This window comes from Apteryx mantelli, chromosome 6 (assembly GCF_036417845.1).
Source record: "Apteryx mantelli isolate bAptMan1 chromosome 6, bAptMan1.hap1, whole genome shotgun sequence".
Classification (NCBI taxonomy): Eukaryota; Metazoa; Chordata; class Aves; order Apterygiformes; family Apterygidae; genus Apteryx; species Apteryx mantelli.
The window spans coordinates 49,070,572-49,091,876 of record NC_089983.1 but is presented as its reverse complement, the minus strand read 5'-3'; the positions used below and the strand labels follow the sequence as shown (position 1 = coordinate 49,091,876).

The 21,305-nt window shown below is 37.9% G+C and overlaps 1 protein-coding gene across 1 annotated transcript in view; it reads left to right on the top strand.

Annotated features, from left to right (window-relative positions):
• Positions 1 to 366: 366 nt before the first annotated feature.
• Positions 367 to 21,305, top strand: part of NEB (nebulin) — a 146,712-nt gene continuing 125,773 nt past the window's right edge. The window contains exons 1-18 of the mRNA XM_067298601.1: positions 367 to 399; positions 5,471 to 5,515; positions 7,466 to 7,684; positions 8,632 to 8,739; positions 10,214 to 10,318; positions 10,631 to 10,735; positions 10,834 to 10,938; positions 11,699 to 11,803; positions 13,702 to 13,806; positions 14,002 to 14,109; positions 15,023 to 15,139; positions 16,357 to 16,458; positions 16,543 to 16,650; positions 16,745 to 16,849; positions 17,334 to 17,432; positions 20,151 to 20,255; positions 20,818 to 20,925; positions 21,010 to 21,123. Of these exons, the coding sequence (XP_067154702.1) occupies positions 367 to 399; positions 5,471 to 5,515; positions 7,466 to 7,684; positions 8,632 to 8,739; positions 10,214 to 10,318; positions 10,631 to 10,735; positions 10,834 to 10,938; positions 11,699 to 11,803; positions 13,702 to 13,806; positions 14,002 to 14,109; positions 15,023 to 15,139; positions 16,357 to 16,458; positions 16,543 to 16,650; positions 16,745 to 16,849; positions 17,334 to 17,432; positions 20,151 to 20,255; positions 20,818 to 20,925; positions 21,010 to 21,123 (1,896 nt within the window). The remainder of the gene's footprint in view (positions 400 to 5,470; positions 5,516 to 7,465; positions 7,685 to 8,631; positions 8,740 to 10,213; positions 10,319 to 10,630; positions 10,736 to 10,833; positions 10,939 to 11,698; positions 11,804 to 13,701; positions 13,807 to 14,001; positions 14,110 to 15,022; positions 15,140 to 16,356; positions 16,459 to 16,542; positions 16,651 to 16,744; positions 16,850 to 17,333; positions 17,433 to 20,150; positions 20,256 to 20,817; positions 20,926 to 21,009; positions 21,124 to 21,305) is intronic.

Genomic DNA, 21,305 nt, shown 5'->3' with positions numbered 1-21,305 from the left:
CTCTGATTTTTTTTTTCAATTTTCATTGAATTCCAGTATTGGTGTTATAATTATCAGAATAAAATATTTGTCCAAAACTGTAATTTGTATCAGAATGCTTGAAACTTAATCCAACAGTTTCCAGTAATAATCAGAAACAAAGTAATGTTAGATCACAAATTGAGTTCTCTCAGTTTTTCAAGTTCTGCTACTGATTAGCCAATAAAACAAAGTAACAATCTTGCTAGTTACTAACTGTGACCCAAGCATACGGTGAACTTGACCAGTAGCTTTTCATTATACTTTCACTCTTGGGCTAATACTATATATTCACACTTTCCTCTGTTACATGACCAGTGAGTGGGTGAGAGGCAGAATACTCTGAAAATGGAGGAGGAAGAATATGAGGAAGTTGTGGAGGTAAGAAGAAAATCTCAGAGTAGAAATATTTGTTTACTGCCCTGTGAATGTTGCGCATGAACAGAGATAGTTTCTTGCTGTTTGGTCTCTGAAATTTAGGGTGTAGGGTATGTTTAGATATTCATTATTTGGTTTCATCAGTTAAAAAATATATATAGTTGCTATCAGAGGAGCAAAACCTCTCCGCTTCCTGTCATAGTCTCTCTGTTTAAATAAGGATTGTGACCATTCCACAACCCATCACAAGGTTTTGTGGTTACGCCTCTGCTTAATTATAGCTGCAGTGGGCCTTCTCTTTTCCCTCCTGGCTTGCCCTCTGTCATCCAATCCATACTAGAGAGGAGGACTTTGGATGCCACTTTTCAGGCTAGCCTCTATGTCTGTGCCCGCTGCAATGCAGAAATATAGTAGTTTTGTGCCACCAATGTACAGCCAAGCAATACTGTATTTAGCCTTACAAACTGCAGAGATGGAGCTGGATTTAAACCTGTAGATGTTAATGGAGTTTCATCAGGGATTAATTTGACCACAGGTCATTTAAGCTCACAGTTCTATGCTTAATTGTGTAGTCTCTGCAACTTGATTAAATGAATCCCCAAGAACTAGGAAAACTAGAGTTTGTTATTATGAGCGAGTGCCACTGGAATGACTTTGCTATTAAAGGAGTATACCAGGTTAATAGACAGTATAGTCTTACTTGTTACATTATGATTATTTTGAAATTAAATAGCACATTGTGAAATACATAAGTGATTACAATAAATTGCTCAGTGCATGTTTGAGGAAAAGAGAGAATGCAAATGTTGACATTGTCCTATAACTCTTATTTCCATACTAAATTCAACGGATTATGGATTTCAGGCAGTATTACAGCATTGAGCCCTAAATACTGACTATATGAATTTCAAATAACCAAGGAAGTAAAGTTTAATGGTTTGCTATTGAGTTAAATGTGTTTTGGGAAATAAATGTTACTGTTCATAAAGTCCACTTTAACAGGCATTATGCAACCTAGTTATAAGGACATTAGTTCTTCATTAAGTTTCCTATTACCAAATTACTTGTGATCATCATTACACTTCCTGAGCATTATTGGCTTTAATAGTGTAACAAAATGTATTACATTCAGGCCAACTTCCATAATTATGTTTTCTTCTATTAGCTAATCATAATTTCTTTTTTAATGGCTGTCAATGCTTATTTATTGATGTTGGAATTACATTGCGTTTTCTGTCTACACAGCTCTGTTTCGTTTCTTTTTTTTTTATTTTAAATGAATACCCTCCTGTAACCACATCCCTAGGATTGACTGAGATGGTTCTGCTACAGTGGTTCCTCCTTAGATATTCATAGTGGAAATTTAAAAGAGGAACAACAGCTTCAGGTGTAATTTTAAAGCATCTTAGCCTTTTCCAGAGTTGTTTAAACTAGAATTCCACTTTTAAATGAATTGTATATTTTGAATAATTAAATATATAACTGAGTTGTCAGAAATTCATTTTCAGAAAGAATAGAAAATTATTACTGAATAATGAATGGCTGAGAAAATGCTGAGTATTTTGTTTAAGATGCTATTTTTTCCTTTCTCTGGAGGTATTAGGCTGCACTGGATATCATAGCCATTTGTGATGTGCAAGAAATACAGTGAATCACACAAACATTTTCCTGCTGACTAACCTGAGACTTTGTGAAAGCCAGGTCAGACAGGCTATAGGGCCAGCGAGCAGAAATTGCCCCAGAACATAGTCAAAATGAGATTGTTTGAAAAGTGTAGTCTAGTTATGTGAACCTAATTCTGAGGAACAATTCTGGAAAAAAGGTTTGAGTTTTAATTATAATTCTATTAGGGCTTGGTTCAAAGGGCTTTTGCTTTCTGCAGTTTTGGCATATGACCCTGAGCAAATCATTGCAGAGGAGATTTTCAAAGATGACATTTTACATTTTCTCCTTGCTGGAAGTCAATGGAAGTTAGGTACCTTTCGGAAACGTCCTGTTTTTTTCTTCCTCTTTGGCTTGAGGATGGACAAGGCGGTGCCCTGGCACGGTAGGCAAGCTCTGGAGAGGCCAACAGGGGAAAGGATGGTTTTCCATCCTTTTTCTTTCGGGGTGCCTCGAGGGAGAGGTGCTGACCACCTCGGTGCGGAGAATTTAAGCTTTCCAGCAGCGACCTCGCATTTCTGAGTTAACTTTCAAGGGTCTCTCAGGGCGGCGGAGGACCGCAGGCTGCAAACCTCGAGGCTGAGGTACCCCTTGCGCCGCCGCCAGCGACCCCGCGGGGAGGGTGGTACCGCCGGGCGCCCGTTACCTCACCGCGGGCGGGAAACGCCTCCGCGAGGCGACGCCGCACGGCCGGGAAGGGCCCGCCAGAGACTTGCGACCCAGTGCAGCCACGCACGGGGCCGAGGGTTGTCCCCTCACTGCGGCTTTCTACAGCGAGCGGCTCAACACCTTCACGGCGTGTCTTCGTCGAGCCGGGCGGGGAGGGTCGAGGCGAGCGTCGCCTCGCGAGCACCGCGGCGCGGCCGCCATTTGCCGCGGGGGCGGCGCGGCGCGGCGCCGTGGCGGGCGGCGGCTCTCGCGAGATGGGCGCCGGCAGCGCCACCGCGCGGCCGCCATTTGCGGTACGGCCGTGGCGCGGCGGGGCAGGGCAGGGCAGGGACGGAGGGAGGTTGCGGGCTCCGCTGTGGGAGACGCGCTCTGGGCAAGGCGCTGAGGTGGCAGGCGAAGGTGCTGGAGGAAGAGCTGAGCCCGTGCTGCACCGTCAGGGAAAAGGAAGAGGAGATCGTCAGATTTCCTCATGGAAAAAGGGGTGCCTGAGCCACACGAGGCGAGGAAGGGAATGATGGAGAAGGGTCTCCAAGGATGGCGATGGAGAAGGCTGGAGGCTCGTGACTTCTGGCAACAGGAGGGAAGTTCCTGCCCCACCTGCAGATCTGCAGCTTCAGAGTAGTTGCAGTGCTCGTGGCACTTCTTCAGGCAGCTGGAGAAAGCCTCACGGGCTCTTGTACTCATGGGTGGCAATACGGCGAGGCACAAACGATGCAGGCGGTTTCTGGAATTTGTTGAAGATGATTTCATGCGGTGATCGATGAACTCACTAGAGGAGATGCTTTGTTGGACCTGCTGCTCACAAGCAAGGAAGAACCTGTGGAAGGTGTAAAGGTCAAGGGCAGCCTTGGCTGCAGGGACCATGAGGCTGTGGAATTGAAGAACGGAGAGGAGTGAGCAAGATAAACATCGGAATTACAACCCTGGGCTTCAGAAGAGCAGATTTTGGCCTGTTCCGGGACTTGCTTGGCAAGATCCCCTGGGAAACTGCCCCGGAGGGCAAAGGGGCCCTGGAGAACTGGGTGGTCTTCAAGGACAGCTTCCTCAGAGCCCGAGAGTGGTCCAGCCCGATGTGTGGGCAATGCACAAGCATGCAAGCAAGCCCAAGCAAGCACAGCAGAAGGCCGGCATGGATGGAGCTCCTGACTGAGCTCAACCCCCCCAAAAGTAATATCCAGAAAGGTATGGGACATATGAGGAGAGGATGAGAAGGCTGGCTTTGCCCATCCTCAAGAAAAGAAGATTAAGGGGAGATTTTATTGCTGTCTGCAACTACCTGATCAGAGGATACAGAGAAGATGGAGTCAGTTAGATATTATGATTCTGATTAGCTACTCCAATTAGATGTTAGGAAAACACTTTTTCCACCATGAGGGTGGTCAAATGTGGGAGCAATATAATGGACTAAAATGAAGCATGAGTAAATATTTTGATAATATCGCAAAAAGGTTAATGTTGTTTTGAGATACAGGAGTGCTATAGGTAAGGCACAGGAAGAATATACTCCGCTTGGTACTGGTGAGTCCTCATCAGGTGTACTAAGTCCAGTTTTGGGCACCAAAGATTAATGACTTGAAGAATTCAGAAGAAAGCATAAGAAATGATAGAATTAGAAAATGAAACCTATGAGGAAAGATTGGGGTTTATTTAGTTTGAAAAAGGAATTTTTGTGTCAGGTCGTGATGATAGTATTGGAATACACAAATGTCATCATGGAGATCCACTGTTGTGATCTATTATTTCAAAAAAAATTTTTTTGAGGGTAACTTAAGCAACTATCTTAATTTTTAGTAAGAAAAATGTCACTTTGGCATTATGAAAAAATTCCCATCTATAAAGATGGTTCAGTGCTCTAGCTGATTCCTACAGAGTAACAAACTGCAAATGGTTGGAAGGTTTTAAGAACAAGTTGGACAATTTCATCTCAGGGTGGATAGACTAGATAAATTTCATCATGTGTCAGAGCAGAAATTTTGATTAGGTGATCTCATGAAAGTCATTTTAGTGCTGCATTTTTGTCATTTCTAACTAAGAGACAAAAACATAAGCCTGGATTTTCAGATATGAGGCAGAATTTGCATGTAGAAAAAAAGTCTGTTAAACTTTGACCCTCACGATTACCTATTTACCTATTTTCTCATTGAATATACAAAGGTATGCAGTAATGTCAAATAATATATTCTGAAAAAATCAGAAAGACTGACGTGTTTCCACCAAAAGGAAACAAATAAACACCAAATCATTGTTTCTATTTACTTAATAAAAATATAATTGAAAACAAATCACTATCACCTTCTGGGTATGACTGGCCTAATTTAGGGGTTTAGATCATTAGGTGGGAACAACTCTAAGGCAGGGTAACCTTAGAGAAACCTGCTCCAGTGCTCTCAGCATATTAACAGAAACTTGGAAATCCTGTTTTTTTGAAGGCTGATTCTTTCTTTTAATGTCATCATTTAGTCTTCCCTCTTGTGAGAGAAATTAGATAATGATCCTTTATTAATTACTTGTGAGGAAGATAAGTTAAAGAACATATGAAAAAAATCAAATTATTAGCACAAAAATGAACAGATCTTCAGATTATGGAAGATGCAAAGGAGACTACATATGTACCTGTGAACTACAGCCCCATTTCTTCAGAAATGTGTTTTTAAAAGTCTTATAGTTTTCTAAGGGAAGTTACATTTTGCTGTCCGTGTATGATCTGGCCTAACAATGATTTTTTTTCCTTTTTTTTTTATAGTACTACATTGAGGAGACAGTTATTGAGGAGGGTGAACCACATGAGGTAAAGGTCCCTGTGAAGTTGCTGGTGGTGTATATGTGCATGCAATTAATGCATAATGCTAAATGATCAAATTTTTTCATTCTGAGGACTGTTTTTTCATGTTAGACACACAAATATCAGTGGACAGTTGCTTCTTAAAGACTTTATTTCCTATGCCAGGCCCTGTTGTGGGATGATCTAGAGGACTTGTAGCTTGTTCTGGATATCTGTCCTGTCTGTTTCCTGGACTTTTTGTTGGGTTTAGGCCAAATTCCTAAATTTTTTTGTGTACTAAAATATAAATTGATGAATACCCTTTCAGCAAGTAATCTAGGACTACACTTTCAAAGAAAGATTGTCATATATATGTATTTTTAAGATGAAGTCACCCCTGAGTTCATCAGGTATTTTGTTTTAAATTCTATAGCCAGACTTAATTTAAAAGGAGCAGTAGGATGACTGATTATTTCTGCATCTGATTTCCATCAGTCTTGGAAAGTAACATTGTGGAATGAAGAATGTCTATCTAGCTAGTGTGATTAGACTTTTTCCCATCAACTGTAAATACAGTCCGATGTATTAGCATCACGTGAACCTGAGTTATCATATGAAAAGAAAAGGATCTTTTTTGCATGAAATACCATATTTTCAGAATCAAGCCTCTCTTTTTTGTTCATTTTCTTTGAAGAAGCCAAGTTTTAGAAATCTATTACAACTTTTCCCTAGAGCATGTAACTTCACCATTCTTTTATAAAGCAAATGGTGGGTAGTACTTTTCACAGTGTTCATCTAGACAAGTTTCAAACTCTTCAGTGCTATTCAGTGCCAAAACTTAAATGAAACCTTGGGTATATTTGAAGTGAAGACATCATTAACTTGCGGTGGTGCTGAAGTGACTAATAACGTACTGGGACAGCATTACTGAAATGCAAGTAATGGTCCATAGTAAACAAACCTTTTGGAATTTAAGTGTCGTATGCTCCTTCTCAAGTTAATGCTTGATGTGTTTTCTAGTCTGTGTCATGCTAATACAAATAGCTGTCAGAAGTCTGAGCTTCATGCATTTGCTTTTAAAGGTCTTTGCTTTTTTTAAGCTAAGTGTTATGAAATAAACCTTGATACTTTCTTATTCAGGTAATTCTGGTGTTTTTTGGTTTTAATAATTATTTTAAAATTCTTTTAATTAGACTCTTAGTAGTATTAAAATTATTGCTTACAGCATGAATATATTGAATAAATAGGCATTTAAAAGATTTAAATTAAGGGCTTCTTTCCAATGGATGCACTTCATCCATTGATTATATATGTATCTCAAATATGTCTCTGCCATGATTATGATCTGACTATCCATATGAGAAAATGTAGATTAATAGGAAAGGTGGATTCTAGGGACTTGTTCAGTCAGTTAGTGAATCATTACTTATTAAAAGATCCCAAAGACTTAATCTTGTCTGTCTTCCTGGATCCTGCTCTTTCCTTTTGCAAGAGGATATTCTTTTTGAAGGACTGTATGCACTATTTGCATACTAGCCTATTAGCACAGCTTTCGGTGACATCGCTAGGAGCCCTGGCTGTGCGACGTGGGTCTTCAACACAGCTTCAGCACTGAGAACATTTCTACACTTTAGCTGCCAGTAGCCCCGCTCAGAACCCCCCTGATGCCGGTAGAAGTTACGCATACAGAACGGAGGCAGCAGGAGCTACTGTCTCCCAGGGCCTCTGCAGAGTAATTACATGAGCTTGATACAGAAGTCAGCCAATCAGTTAATTCCTTGTGCTTTTAGTTTGGGTGATGTATAGTGGGCATACTGAGCAATCCCAGTAGGAAAAGTGTCACCGTTTTTCTTCATTGTAGGTGGTTACTGGATAAGAGGTGAGCATCCTTTTACTAGATAGAGGAGTTCAGAAGTGCTTACAATAAAATGATGCTTTATAATTATAAAGCAAATAATTATTTTTCCTTATTCCTAGGTAATCACTGAGATCACTGAGACCACAGAATTCACAGGTCCTCAAACCACCAGATATACAGTTGAGCATGAAAAGCCTTCTGTTCGGCATGAAAAACCTTCTGTTGGGCATGCAGCACCTCCAGTCAGAAAGAAGACAATACGGACAAAAGTGGACCCATCTAAGTTTTTGACACCTTATCTGCAACACAGTAATAAAATGAAGGACCTATTCAGTGAGGTAAATTGTCCCATCTGTGTCTTTTATTCTTTAGTAACACCGATTTCAAAAATATTTAATAGGTATCATTGCAAACCTTCCTACTACTGTTCTGTTTTCTTTTGTACTTCATTTCATAATGTGTGTTAGTGCTATTTACCTCAAATAGGAACTTTCCTTCTTTGAATCAACCCATCTTTTGCCCATTTCCTGCTTAAGTGCGTTAGGTAATCATTAAGGCACAAAAAGTGCCTTGAGGGAGATGGGAGAAGGTTGTCAGAGGTGTCAGTTAATAGGACTCCTGCACTGTCTGACTGAGACAGGCAAGTGAAGGACGATACAGGGAGTGAAGTCTATTGAACAGCAAACCTCAACATTTTTATAATAGCATATTTTTCTACCTGTCTATCTATCCAAGAAAAATTCCTGTACGCAGTATGGGAACAAGAACCAACCTAAATTTCTGTTGTAGAATACCAAAGACCAAAGTAGACCAATATTGAACTGTATTGTGAAAAGTGGGAAAAGATTGGTCTGAATAGATGCAGATGGTGTCAGCTCCCTTCTCCTGAATTTTAATGTCTATTACTTACCAATATTCGTGGTTAAAAGGCTTGTGTGTGAGCTAGGACTGCTACCCTCACCTACCTATTCTCCTTACCTTTGGCCACTGAAACACCTGGAAATACACCAGTTTGAAACTCTGAAGGAGAATAAAATCAATTGGAGGTGATCTAAAACAGGCTAAAGGTAGACGCAGATTTTCTCTGTTGTGTCAGATGAAAGAAAGTCAATTGGTTTAAGTAAGTATAACTGCAAATTTCAGTTGAGTAATGCCAATTTTTACTATTCAATAATCTGCCAAAAATTTCTATACCTACCAGGTAAATAAATTAATAATTGCTATATAAACCTCTGCCAGAGCTTTAGGATATGTCTCAGTTATATTTGTTTTTATTTCCTTTCAGAACAAATACAAAGAAAAATTTAAAAAAGAAAAAGGAAAGCCATATGCTTCCACAGCTGATACCCCAGAACTTCGGCGAATCAAGAAAGTACAAGACCAGCTCAGTGAGGTAGGTATCAGCTATCATAAGAAAAATTATTGAGCGGTAGAGAAGCAAACTGAGTCATAGTTTTAAATATTAAATAAGAATTGATTTTTTTAATAATGTTATGATAAGGCAATCTGAATGTTTAGTAGAAACTTTACCAAGATTGCAAGAGCGAGGACTACAGACTCTATGAAGAATTTTAGTTCTAGGATTTTGGTTGGAATTGGGCCTCTCAGGAAGGTTCTTGACCAGCTGAATAATAGTTGAATTTCACTGTGGCCAGAGGTTTGAAAAATTCTGATCAGAAGTTACAGAGAAAAACATGAGAGATGGTGACCATGTCTGTATCACTGAATTTGAATATAGCACACACTGCATCCTGGAGTCATCACTCATGATGTATCTGATGAATTTTTGCTGAAGTTAAGTTAAACTCTGGATTAATAACCATAGAATTTTGCTTTTAAAATGTGTTTAAACATGTTTTTGTTTTCATAGGGTAACTGAAAGTCAGTTTTCTAAACAGATGTTGCAGAAATGATGCCTACACTCCCTAAGCATTGCAAAATGAACTTCTATGCATCTTGTCATTTATTATGGGATTTTCTAAGATGTTTTTCCCCCTCTGTCCCCTCTCTGTGGGAATCCCATAGTGTGGTCTGCTTTCCCAAGCTAGCTCAGGTGCATTTGCCACAACGATGCTGTCCCTGCAGTTCTGGAAGCTAGCTCTTCCTCTCCTCTTTCTTTTAAGCAACTGTAGTGTCCCTTTCAACAGTACACCTCACAGTTTGGGAAACTGAAATCCACATAGAAGGTCGTCTTAATTCTTTGTACAGTAAATAGGGAGAGTTAAGTGCTTAAAAATGGGAACCCCTGAAGCTGAGGGGGGAGTCACCTAACCTAACCAGTGTTCAGGAGATGAGTGTGTATTAAATTCAACCCCTTTCCTGACTTGGGAGGCATTGAGGAATGTGATGCAGCAATCCATGAGCTAACGCTGACTGAGCAGGCTCTCAAGCAGGGGGTGGTGTAACTGCATTAGGATGATTTTGTGACCAAGCTACTTGCTTGCCACAGTACTGTGGCTGTATTGCTTTTGGGACTACAGCTAGTGTTTACATGGTAATGGACTGAGTAATGGAGGCACACTGCTTAGCACAGGGATCTCTCTCTCTTCCTTGATTCTGCAGGGTAGGAGCACTCCTAGAAACAACTCCGTGACTACAGAAGGGCACTACCTCTATCTAGGATTCATAGCTCTTGGCACTATCTCGAAGCTGCATGTCTCAATTCACAAAATCCATTTGTTTCCATAGATTTCATTTTTAAGGAACAGTTAGTCTATAGCAAAGGCTGATCATATGCCTAAGTGTTTTATTGAATTCAGGTTTTGGGTGTTTACTATGTTAAGCATCAAAATAACAATATTCTACTTTAAAAAATTCTGACAGTTTTTGATGTAAAAATAATTGTTTCTTGGTATGCATTGATCTAGGTTAAATACCGCATGGCTGGTGACGTTGCTAGAACTATTTGCCATGTTGATGAAAAGGCCAAGGACATAGAACATGCAAAGAAGGTCTCGCAGCAAGTGAGCAAGGTGAGTGAGGTGTGACTTTTTGGAAGGGTTCTGAACATTAATGGATCATGAAGTTAACAATATGAGGAAGATTTTGAGCTCAGGGTGCTAAAACAATGTTTATAGAACAATTTAGAAGGACAGGAAGAGATAGCAGAGTTGATCAAAGCAGTGGAAATCTCATAATCTTAGATGTTTCCTGTTGATGATATCTTTAAATGGCACTGGTTTGAGACTTGCATTTCAAAATAATCTTTAGAGCAGGTTGTTTGTTAGCAAATGTAAGTATTTTCCCAATAACAGAATAACCAACATGCTGATTTTTTTGTCCAGGTGTTATATAAACAGAATTGGGAGGAGAATAAAGACAAGTACCTGCTTCCCCCTGATGCTCCAGAACTTGTGAATGCAATAAAAAATACAGCAATGTTCAGTAAGGTAAAGAAAATCACACGTTTAAGGAGCTGAAGTGCAAGAAGCATTTCAAGCCAGAGGTTATTTCATAATGAGTATTCTGGCGTTTTTCTGCTTTTCAGAAACTCTATACAGAAGACTGGGAAGGAGACAAAACATTATTCTATCCATACAATGACAGTCCAGAGCTCAGGAGGGTGGCACAGGCCCAAAAGACTCTGAGTGATGTAAGTATGAAAGCCTGATTGTCCCTTAGATCACATGAGTATTACAGTGTAACTTGGTAGACACCTAGGTGTGCTTAAACTAGCACACCTATATAAAATCTTTGTAATGGAACAGAAACAGAAGTGCATAAATATGCACTGATAGCATTGACAGTACTGCTGTTTTTATAGAAAAGTGCGTATTCTATGTTAGAGAGCTGGCAGGGATTGGCAATTTGAAGTTGAGTTATGAATGAATGAAACAATTTATTAAAGATCTTCTGAGATAACCAATAAGAAGACCTTGAGTACCTCTCAGAAAACATGAAGAAACTCTCCTATTTGGCTATAAGCCCAGTTCTCTGTTGTAGTTCTGTAAGCCTGTATCTCTAAAGTAGTGATAAGAAAACTCAGGAATTTGTGAGGCTGTGTGATTTGCTGATTAAAAAAAAAAAAAAAAAGCACTCTTCAACCAATGATTTCAGGTCTCACTTAAACATTTCAGTGAATTTTGAAGATGTCCAGAGCTTGTTCATGTCTGTCGGGGCAGTAATGTTAATATACTTAAAAATTTTCACAGGGAGCTGGCTCTTTTTCACTGTCTCTTACTGGGAGACTTCTCAGGAGTCCTCCAGAATACATTGGTTTAAAGAGTTTGCATTGCAGCAGCTATGAACATAACTACTTTTGTTAATGGTAGTATTAGTAGGATTTGGAGTAAATGTTCTGACACTTATTAGCAGACAGTTAGCGTAAAAGCTGACTTCTTTCATTTTTTCAGATTGTCTACAAAAAAGGGCATGATGAACGAAAATCTAAATACACTCCTCTGCCAGATCCGCCTGATGTGGAACTAGCCAAGAAAGTGACAAGGCAACTCAGTGATGTGAGTAGAATGCAGTGCTCTTCCTTGTGTAGAAATTTCGCTTTTGGAGTTTGAGAGGCAAAATGTTACCTAAAGAAAGGGAGAGCAAAAGAAAAGACCAGACCTCACATGAAGATTCCTTTGATTTTCAGTGACAAAAGTCAGTTTTTACCTTTTCTCTCTTTCTGAAACATAGCGGAGAAAAACCTGGCCAGTCTCAGGTGAAATGCAAAACTTTTGTTCATGTCAGTGAATTTAGGTTTCACAAAATCTTTCTGCTTCTCTTTCCCTCTCATATACATACATTATTTATCATTTTCCCTCTTTTTTTCCTCTCCTACTTTACACTTCCCATGTTTACAGGAGAGAATAGTAAACAACACCCCCTTTCTGATCTTCTTTGAAATGTGAATAATAAAAAGTAGGAATATGGATAATGTTTGCAGAGTCAGTTACTTGCTCACAAGGAATAACCTCATTTTGCTGAAAAGTTGGACACCTCATCTGTGAAGATTCCTAGTTCAGTGGCACAGAATACATCTAAATGTTCATTTCAGTGTCAAATTATTGTACACATGCACATGCCAAGCATTCTTAAATTCACAGATACCAATTAGTGGAAATGTTTGGCAAATTAGATAACCTTTTCCTGATTTGCACGCTGAATTAGCAAATAATGTACAGCAGTAAAATCCATAACTGTGTGGCATGATTAACAAAGACTCTGACACCAGTCCTCGCCAGTGCATTTTAGCTGTAGTTAGAATAAAGCACAACTGAAGATTGCAGGAGATGAAATGAAATACAGGATGACCGACTTTCACTGAAGTAACTGGAGCTAAGTGACATAGTTTTTTAAGCCAGAAGTAGGATTTTAACTCAATTTAGAATCTAGCTGTGATGAAGAGGAGGAGATGCATGATTTTATTGCTGTGTATTGAAAATTATCTGCTGTTTAAGATTAGAGAATTACAATATTCCCTTTTGGTTGTAAAACCACTAAGAGAATATAGTAATGAACTCAACTGGAAGGTGAAAGAAGGTAGTATTTCACTTACAGAAAAATTCTCAAACCTAATTCTGTAGCTGAAAAGCTAAATTGGCATCAAGAAGAGTTTTAGATGTAGAAAAAGCAAGAAGATGATCATTCTTTGACTTGAATAAAATATAGTCAGTAAGATATATATATCTCCAATATAATAAAATCTAAGAATTTATGAGGGGTTTTTTGGCATGAATATTCTTTACCCGTGGGGTAACAATTGAAATAGCATGGGAGAAGTTATATCTTTTGTGATAAGCAAAGAAGCTGTCTGAAAATGTGTTTGGAGCATTGAGTCAAAACAGTCAAAACCCAGGAAGACATTTTGTTATTAAACAGAAGGTGGTTGAAACAGTTGGTACTTGATTTCCATGAACTTAAATATAGTCTGATACATATATCACAGCTACCAGGCAATCCCTGTATTAACAGGGTTGTCCACGTGCGCTTTGTAACGAGTTTCAGCAGTAGTAATGGTAAATTCCAGTTTAACCAGTGGAGCATATTATGTGACTAGTGAGAAAACATAACCCAACCAAAGGAATATGTTAGTGATATTCCATGGAGAAAATTTCTTATTAGTAGCTACTGTCTTTTAGAATAGATGACTTATTTCGTCAGTTCATCCATTTAGCCAGAGAAGGTACCAAGAGGGATAACTGAATACTGAAGTAATTAGGTCAAATCATATTTAAGGTGTTTTTGACAGTAGCTGGTAAAGTGGTTATAAGGCAGATATAAAATGTGACACAATGTTAAAAGGAAGACTTTTAAAAACAGATCTGACATGTGAAAATTGAGCTGTATCTGAAGATGCTGATGTTTTATTTTAATTGATATTTTGGGGATTCATTTTTATTATTTCATTTCGTTATAGATTAACTACCATGAAGACTATAAAAACAAGATCAAAGGCAAGTGGAGTCAAACTCCATGCTATGATGTTGCAATTGCAAAAATGAATTCAGAAAATATAAGTATGGTAAGTGAATTCTTCAGAAAATCTTGAAATGTGCAACTTTATCTTCTGTTTGTATTAACTTGGAAAAGACTGATTCATTTTGCCTGCTCCATTCATGGTATTTCTCTTTTTCTATTTAAGCTACTTCATGGATGGCTGATTTATAATGTAAGTGCATTTGATACATTGTTATCTATTTTTCTCTTTTCCTAACAGAGAAAATATCAGGAAGACTTTGAAAACATGAAAGACCAAATCTACTTTATGCAAACTGAAACCCCAGAATATGAAGCTAATAAGCGACTTGGAAATAATGTCAGTAAGGTATGTTAAGCATGCTCCCATTAGTTTAGTTTGAGTATAGTTCTGAAGTCAGGCCAGTTTGTACTGAAGCTGTTCTGTCTAATGTCAAAAGTATTTTCCTACCTGCAAAAGGTGTATTCTTCTATGCATTACATTGCAATGCCTCTAATGACTCCTAGCCATCGTTATCACCTTCAGCAACAGTACCCATGAGGTAGAATTTACTTCTGTGAGCAGAATTTTCCTCATTGTTCACTCTGATCACCTTATATGCCTGATTTTTAGGTACAATAAGTCAATACTATTAACTAAGACCATCTTAAAGTAGCTGACTCTGGCTCAGTATTTTCATATTTGTTCATCTTTACTCAGTATATCTCAGTTATATCTTTTGTTCAAAGTCCAGATTTTGACTTCTATGTTTTCTGTAATACTATATGTATCAGCAAAGACAAGGATAATCTTATATCATTAATTTGAAGAATATGACTATTTTGAGATGTTGATCACTACTTGAAAGAGCAGAATGTATTTGAAGAGGGGCTTGGGGGGGAACCTACTTCACAGCTATTAAACAATTATCTTGTGACCCTGCCTCCCACCTTGTCATCTCTGCACTCTGTTGGTCTGAGTGCCTTTCATGGTCCTTTGTCATGATGAATCACCAGTTAAAAAACGCAGGAAGAGTATTTTCCTGAAATTTTCAAGATGATATAGGTCAGTGGGTGTCTGGCTTATAGTATTGTCTGTTAAATGGAGGAAAGCTTCTTTGGCCTGCTCCCTAGAAACATTTATTGGAAAGCTGAGTGTTACCCTTTCCTGGTGCTAATGAGCATGGTGAAGATCATGCTCTTTCCTAGCTGACACCATAAAATTGAGAACTCTGGATAAGTGATTTTTAAAACCTCACCCTTTTTATTTTTATTTTTTAAAGATAAAATACAGAGCAGACTATGAAAAGAACAAAGCTGTTGCAGATTATAATGTACTTCCTGCTACAGAGAACCCTTTGCTGAGGCAATTAAAAGCTGCAGGAAATATGCTGAGTGATGTAAGTATTATCAAAGTTCAGTTGGATTGTTTTCAGTCATGTACAATAAACCAAAACTCATCATTTCTTTACAAGGCTTCTCCATTGGATCTCTCAGCATTTTTAGTATTGTAGACCTACTATTTGTCATGAGATACAACCAACCAGAACAGTAATTCTTTACTAGCTAGGGAGTCAGTTCTCCACAGCAGAATATGAAAATAGTTGTGGTGTATTATGAGAATAGCTAATTATTATATAGGGCGTTTGGATCCCTGTGAAAAATGGATCAGGAGATGACAGTTCTTCCCTTACTGCTTCAAGGAACTTCAAATGATGCCAACAGTGATAAAAGATGTAGTAATTTCACATATTCATACATATTGCATTCTTTTTACTCCCTTCAAGAATGTAATGGCTTTCTTGATTTATCTCTTCTTGCTGTTTTCATCTGTATGGAAAGAGATTTCATATTTCTCAGTGTCAAAAGTTCAAAAATTGTGAGTCAGACCTTCCTGTCTTCCCTTATAATCCTAAGAGTCACTAAAAAAAAGTTAAAAAAATAATTCATTGGGAAAAAATGTGCCATCTGTTTTTCAATGTTATGGGAAAACTTTTCTTTGCAATCTATGCGCAAGGCTCATGATGACAATGGAAGAACTGGCTGAGCAGTCTGCCCTCTTCTTCTGATCTTAAGAACACTAGATAGAGCCTTTGTACATGTGATCTGGCTTTCAAATCTCTAATAACAAATACAGTCCTCAGAAAAGCAAGTGCCACCGCAAGCAATTTGATGTTTAACATTCGAGTTAACAAATACTTTATTCCTATAACAAGTATGAAAAATAATTTGGGAAATCATTTAATTGAATAGGTTTTCCTGCACTATTTTATTGTATATTACCATAATTTTCATGGAAGATTGGCATATATTGAGCTGCATGATTAGAATACTGTGATATTTTTGGAAAGAAATTGACTTTGAAATTAGTTTTGATTATTTTTAAATTTATAATGCAGTGAAATTTATGACCTTGATCTGAACATATGGAAATGTCAGGGTATACATCCCTGGTTTGGAACTCAATTTTGTTATTCTTTTGATATCCTGCTGTTATTATATAGATGGCCTGTTCGTAGTTCTTCATGTCATTTCACAATGTTACTGTTGTCATTTTTAATGTATTGTGAATGAATTTCAATAAAATCTTCTACACTGACATTATTTTCTTTTGCAGAAATTATACAAAGAAGCCTATGAACAATCAAAAGGAACAAGCATGAATTATTGTGACACTCCAAAGTTTCAGACTGACAGTGTTCTAAAGAATTTTAGTGATGTATGTATTTTTGCATTTGTTCGTGTGTTTCAGTATTGACACTCTTAATTACTTTTGCTTATCAATTTGTGATTATTTTCCTAGGTAAAATATAAAGATGCTTATCAAAAGAATATTTTAGGACACTATTTAGGGAGCTTTGAGGACCCACATCATACACACTGTATGAAAGTTGAAGCTATGAAGAGTGATGTAAGTATGGCATTAGTTCTGTTCTCACAATTGTGCTTTCATTTCAAAGAAAGATCAGTTTTGTTTTCTTACTGAATGCTGTTTTTATCCCTAGAAAAATTACAAAGCAGATTATGAGGAGGACAAGTCAAAATGCTACTTCCCTCAGACCATAACTCAAGAATATGAAGCTATTAAGAAGTTAGATCAGTGTAAAGATGTAAGTAGTTGCTACCAAGTAGTCAGTTATGTACAGAATGACCACTTCTAAGGCCTGTGGAAATCTCGAGTGATTCCTGTTAATTTCTGTGATTTTGAATTTCACCTTTTTAGCATATATTTAAAAGCCAAATTCATATATATTTTAGAAGCCTTTTGTGACATCTAGTGACCAAGACAGATACAGCACAATCTTTTTTTTTAACAAGTAAAAACATAAAGTCAGAGGAACAGTACTAAAATGTAGAATGAACTTCAAACATCTACCTCCTTAAGTCTATATATTTTTTTATGGTAAATGCTTTAAAAATTTATTTGCTCTCTGATTTTGTTAAGTAATGTGAGAACAAATGTATAGAATAATGCTTATCTTCACCTCTGCTGTAACTGCTATCTATCCCAAGTAACGCTACATTGCTGTTTTAGTTAGTAAAAAGTTTTGCTTATGTATGTGTACTGTAAACATATTCATTATTTTCCCTTAGCACACCTACAAAAAACATCCTGATCAAATCAAATTTACTCCAGTGACAGACTCTCCAGTGCAGAAACAAGCAGAGATCAACAGCAAACAGCTGAGTGATGTGAGTAAACTTACTAAACCATCAAGACACTTAGGTATCTTAAATTTCCATGTATCTGGTGGAAAGTATTGCAGTGTCTCTTCTGTGACTTCTTCTGACATCTGTACTAAGAAAGATCCAGTGCAGGATTCAGAGGTTATAGTAGTTAAAAGTGGAGGTAAATTGGAGTCACACGTTCTCATCTTGTTGCAGATTTCAAGCCTCCCTAAAAATTATTTGATCTGGAATTCTGGATTTAGTCCATATGTATTTAGTGTGTGTGCACGTGTGTGCGTGTGTGTGTGTGTGTTTTAATCTGTGTATATGGTGTAAAACTGACTAATCTTCAGAGTGGGATGTTCAGAGGTACAAAGTCCAAATGCTGAGTGGTTACCAGTGGCATCCCTTAGGGATTAATACTGGGGCTAATGCTGCTTAACGTCTTCATTAATGACCTGGACGATGGGACAGTGTGCACTCACAGCAAGTTTGCAGACGTTACTAAAAGCGGGGCAGGGGGAGATACACTGTAGAGCAGGCTGCTATTCACAGGGACCATGGCAGGCTGGAGAAATGAGCTGTCAGGAACCTCCCAAAGTTCAGTGAAGTACCAAGTCCTGCCCCAGGCTGGAGTAGCCCCTTGCCACAGGCCAGGCTGGGGCTGACCGGCTGGGGAGCAGCTCTGCTGCAAGGCACCTGGGAGGGCTGGTGGACAACAAGTTGAACAGGAGTCAGCAGTGAGCCCTTGCTGCAGAGAAGCCAGCCGCATGCTGGCCTGTGTTAGTAGGAGGGTAGGCAGCAGGTCAAGGGAGGCGATCCTTCCCCTCTCTCTGGCACTTGTGAGAGCACGCCTGGAGTGCTGTGTCCAGTTTTGGGCTCCCCAGTGCAAGACACATTGACGTGCTGGAGTGAGTCCAGTGGAGGCCACCAAGCTGACTGGGTGCTGGAGCACAGGACCTACAAGGAGAGGCTGAGATGAAGCCAGAAAAAGAAGGAGCCTGAGTCTTCTTGATGGCACACAGTGGAAAGACAAAAGGCAGTGGGGACGTAATTCTGATTGGACCTTAGGAAAACTTTTTTATACCTTGAGAGTGGTCAAACACTGGAACAGATAGTGCAGAGTGGCTGTGGGATCACCATCCATGGAGATATTAAAAACTCACTTGAATAAGGTCCTGCATGACCTGCTCTTACTGGACTTGCTGTGTTTGGAGGTTGGGCTAGAGCTCTCCAGAGGTCCTTGCCAACCTACGTGATTCTGTATTTTTAGTTATTATTTTTCTTCAGTGTGTATTAAAAAAAAAAAAGAGAGACAGTAGCTTTACCCCCGTGTCCAATAAAATCACTGTTTAACGGCAGATGCATTAGAAGGCTGTGAATGGGAAGGCAGTATATCAAAAATATCAAAAAATAGACAGTAATTCCTTTGGTTTTTTATAGATAGTGAAATGGAGAGGTCAGTCCAGTGATAATCTAAATATGATATGGCCAGTATAAAGAGACTAAATGTATATAAACTAAATTCCATTTTAGGGTAAGTCATGTTGTCATTTTTCTTTTATTCTATCTGCAGTCTCTGTAAAGAGAACAGGATTTGGCCCGTATGAGCCCATTTTACAATTGAAATTTATTAATCAATTAAATCATTTAACAGTTGCTTTATTAATCTGGAATAGTTGTCCTTCATCTGGGGATATCATGTTTGTGGTTAAATAGTGTTTCATCACCACAGATGATTTGATGGATTGAAAGAAGTTCAAAATCTTTAGGCAGAGGAGTCAAATATTTCTTCTCATGCTGAAGAGCACAAGCCATCAAAATAGAACCCCTTGTGACAGGCTGTATGTGAATATTCAGCTTTGGTTCTGTTATGATTCTCCATCACACATCTCAAATTATAATTACTTAAGATAAGAAGCATTATCAAAATTGTCCAGTGACTCTATAAAAATATCACTATTTTCTACATGTAATGTCTAACCTATGTAATTTATGAGTCTGTGAACTATTAAATTTTATTGTACTCTTTCCAACGAAAATAAACCCCTATATTTACTGATTGCAAACAATTATAGTGTGAATCTTTGATTCTGTTTCTGCTTGTGCGGGTAACCAAGTAATGGTTAAATAAAATTGTGACAACACTGAGACTGTTAAACACAATGGAATGATTTGACTTTCTGCTTTTATGAGCCAGTTAGATCCAGACACACAAAGGCCAAATATGGTGTAAGTTTATAACAAACAATTCTGCCAATCAGTACTTTTCGGTCCTGGAATACACCACCTGTGCTGTTCTAATCATTGATCTCTACTGAGCAAGTATTTCCAAATGAGCTTTATTTGGAGCATGGGCTGGAGCCTGGATGAGACATCAGCCTGCTTTGCACTTGCGACTTAATTGTGATTGGAATCCATTAATTTAATGGTGAAAGACTGAATCCAAAAATAATTTGTCTGTCTAGGAGAAAATCAGCTCCTTAACTGATGCTAATTGATACTGCTCCAAATGAAGCTGATACTAGTAAGCTGAGTGAACCCTAGGTTTTATTGTCTGGGGATTTCACCAGTAAAATTAGATTATATCTTTATTCAGATAAGAAAATAGTCATAATATTATGAAGTATAGTTATACCTTTAACAAAAACTAAATTTTGTCCCATTGTACACTTCTGTTCTAACCTCTCAACTAAGATTGACTTCTGCCTTTCTAAATGATTATCTGACTGTGTTTTTCAGTTGAAATACAAAGCTAAACATGAAAGTGAGAAGTTCAAGTGTTCTATACCACCAGATGCTCCATTTTTCCTCCAGTCCCGTGTTAATGCATATAACATTAGTGATGTAAGTATTAATTTTTTACTGTACTGTAGATAGCAAGATTTGTTCAAAGCAAAACACTTTGTGTAAGAATGTGGAGTAGAAGTAATCAATTATGTTGACAATAAGAATAAATGTTAGGATTGCTGCAAAAATTCCAAGCAGCTAAAATAGTTCACACGCACATAAAATTCAATAGATACACATAACTGACATGTAATGCAATAATTGTTAATGTAGTCTTAATATTATATTTATTAATATAATAAACATTAGTGTTTTATGTAAAAATGCAGAGAGAATGGTCTTGTTAAAATGATTCTTCTGGGAATATTAAGGGGCTGTGAAATGGCGTTAACTTATGTTTATGCTTAAAATATCCGTTGCAAAGGTACTTCACATTGCTAGGAAAGTTATAGTAGTCTTTGTGCATTATTCTTTGTGTCATACTCAAAGTAAGCATAATGTTAATTTGTAATATAAAATACTGGCAGTAGTTTTAAATGCTGGCTTTGTATTTAATATCTAGTTACATCTGAATTAATTAGATTCTTATGACTTAAACATTTTTGTTTATTTTCTCCAGAATTGTTACAAGTATGAATGGGAGAAGTCTAAAGATAAGGAGTTTGAAATCAAAGTTGATGCAATTCCACTTCTTGCAGCTAAAGCTCACAATAAAATTGCAAGTGATGTAAGTATGGTTTTTGATTCTAATAGCTTTTCAGGTTACATTTTAAATGGAACTTGGTTTCACTTTTTTGTTCGTGCTGTGCAGGTGGAATATAAGAAAGCATATGAACAGAGTAAAGGGAAAATGATTGGAGCCCTGAGTGTTCATGATGATCCCAAGATACTACATTCCATGAAGGTGGCCAAACAGCAGAGTGATGTAAGCTCCTTATACTAATTTCTTTTATTCCTGCTATTTATTCATTTCTGGTTTGTAGGCTAGGTCTTTTATAGGAATGAAGGAACAGTCTTTCTATTATAAGGAAAATCTACATTAAAAAAATCGTAGGATCATAGGATAATTCAGGTTGGAAGGGGCCTCATTATGTCATCTAGTCCAAC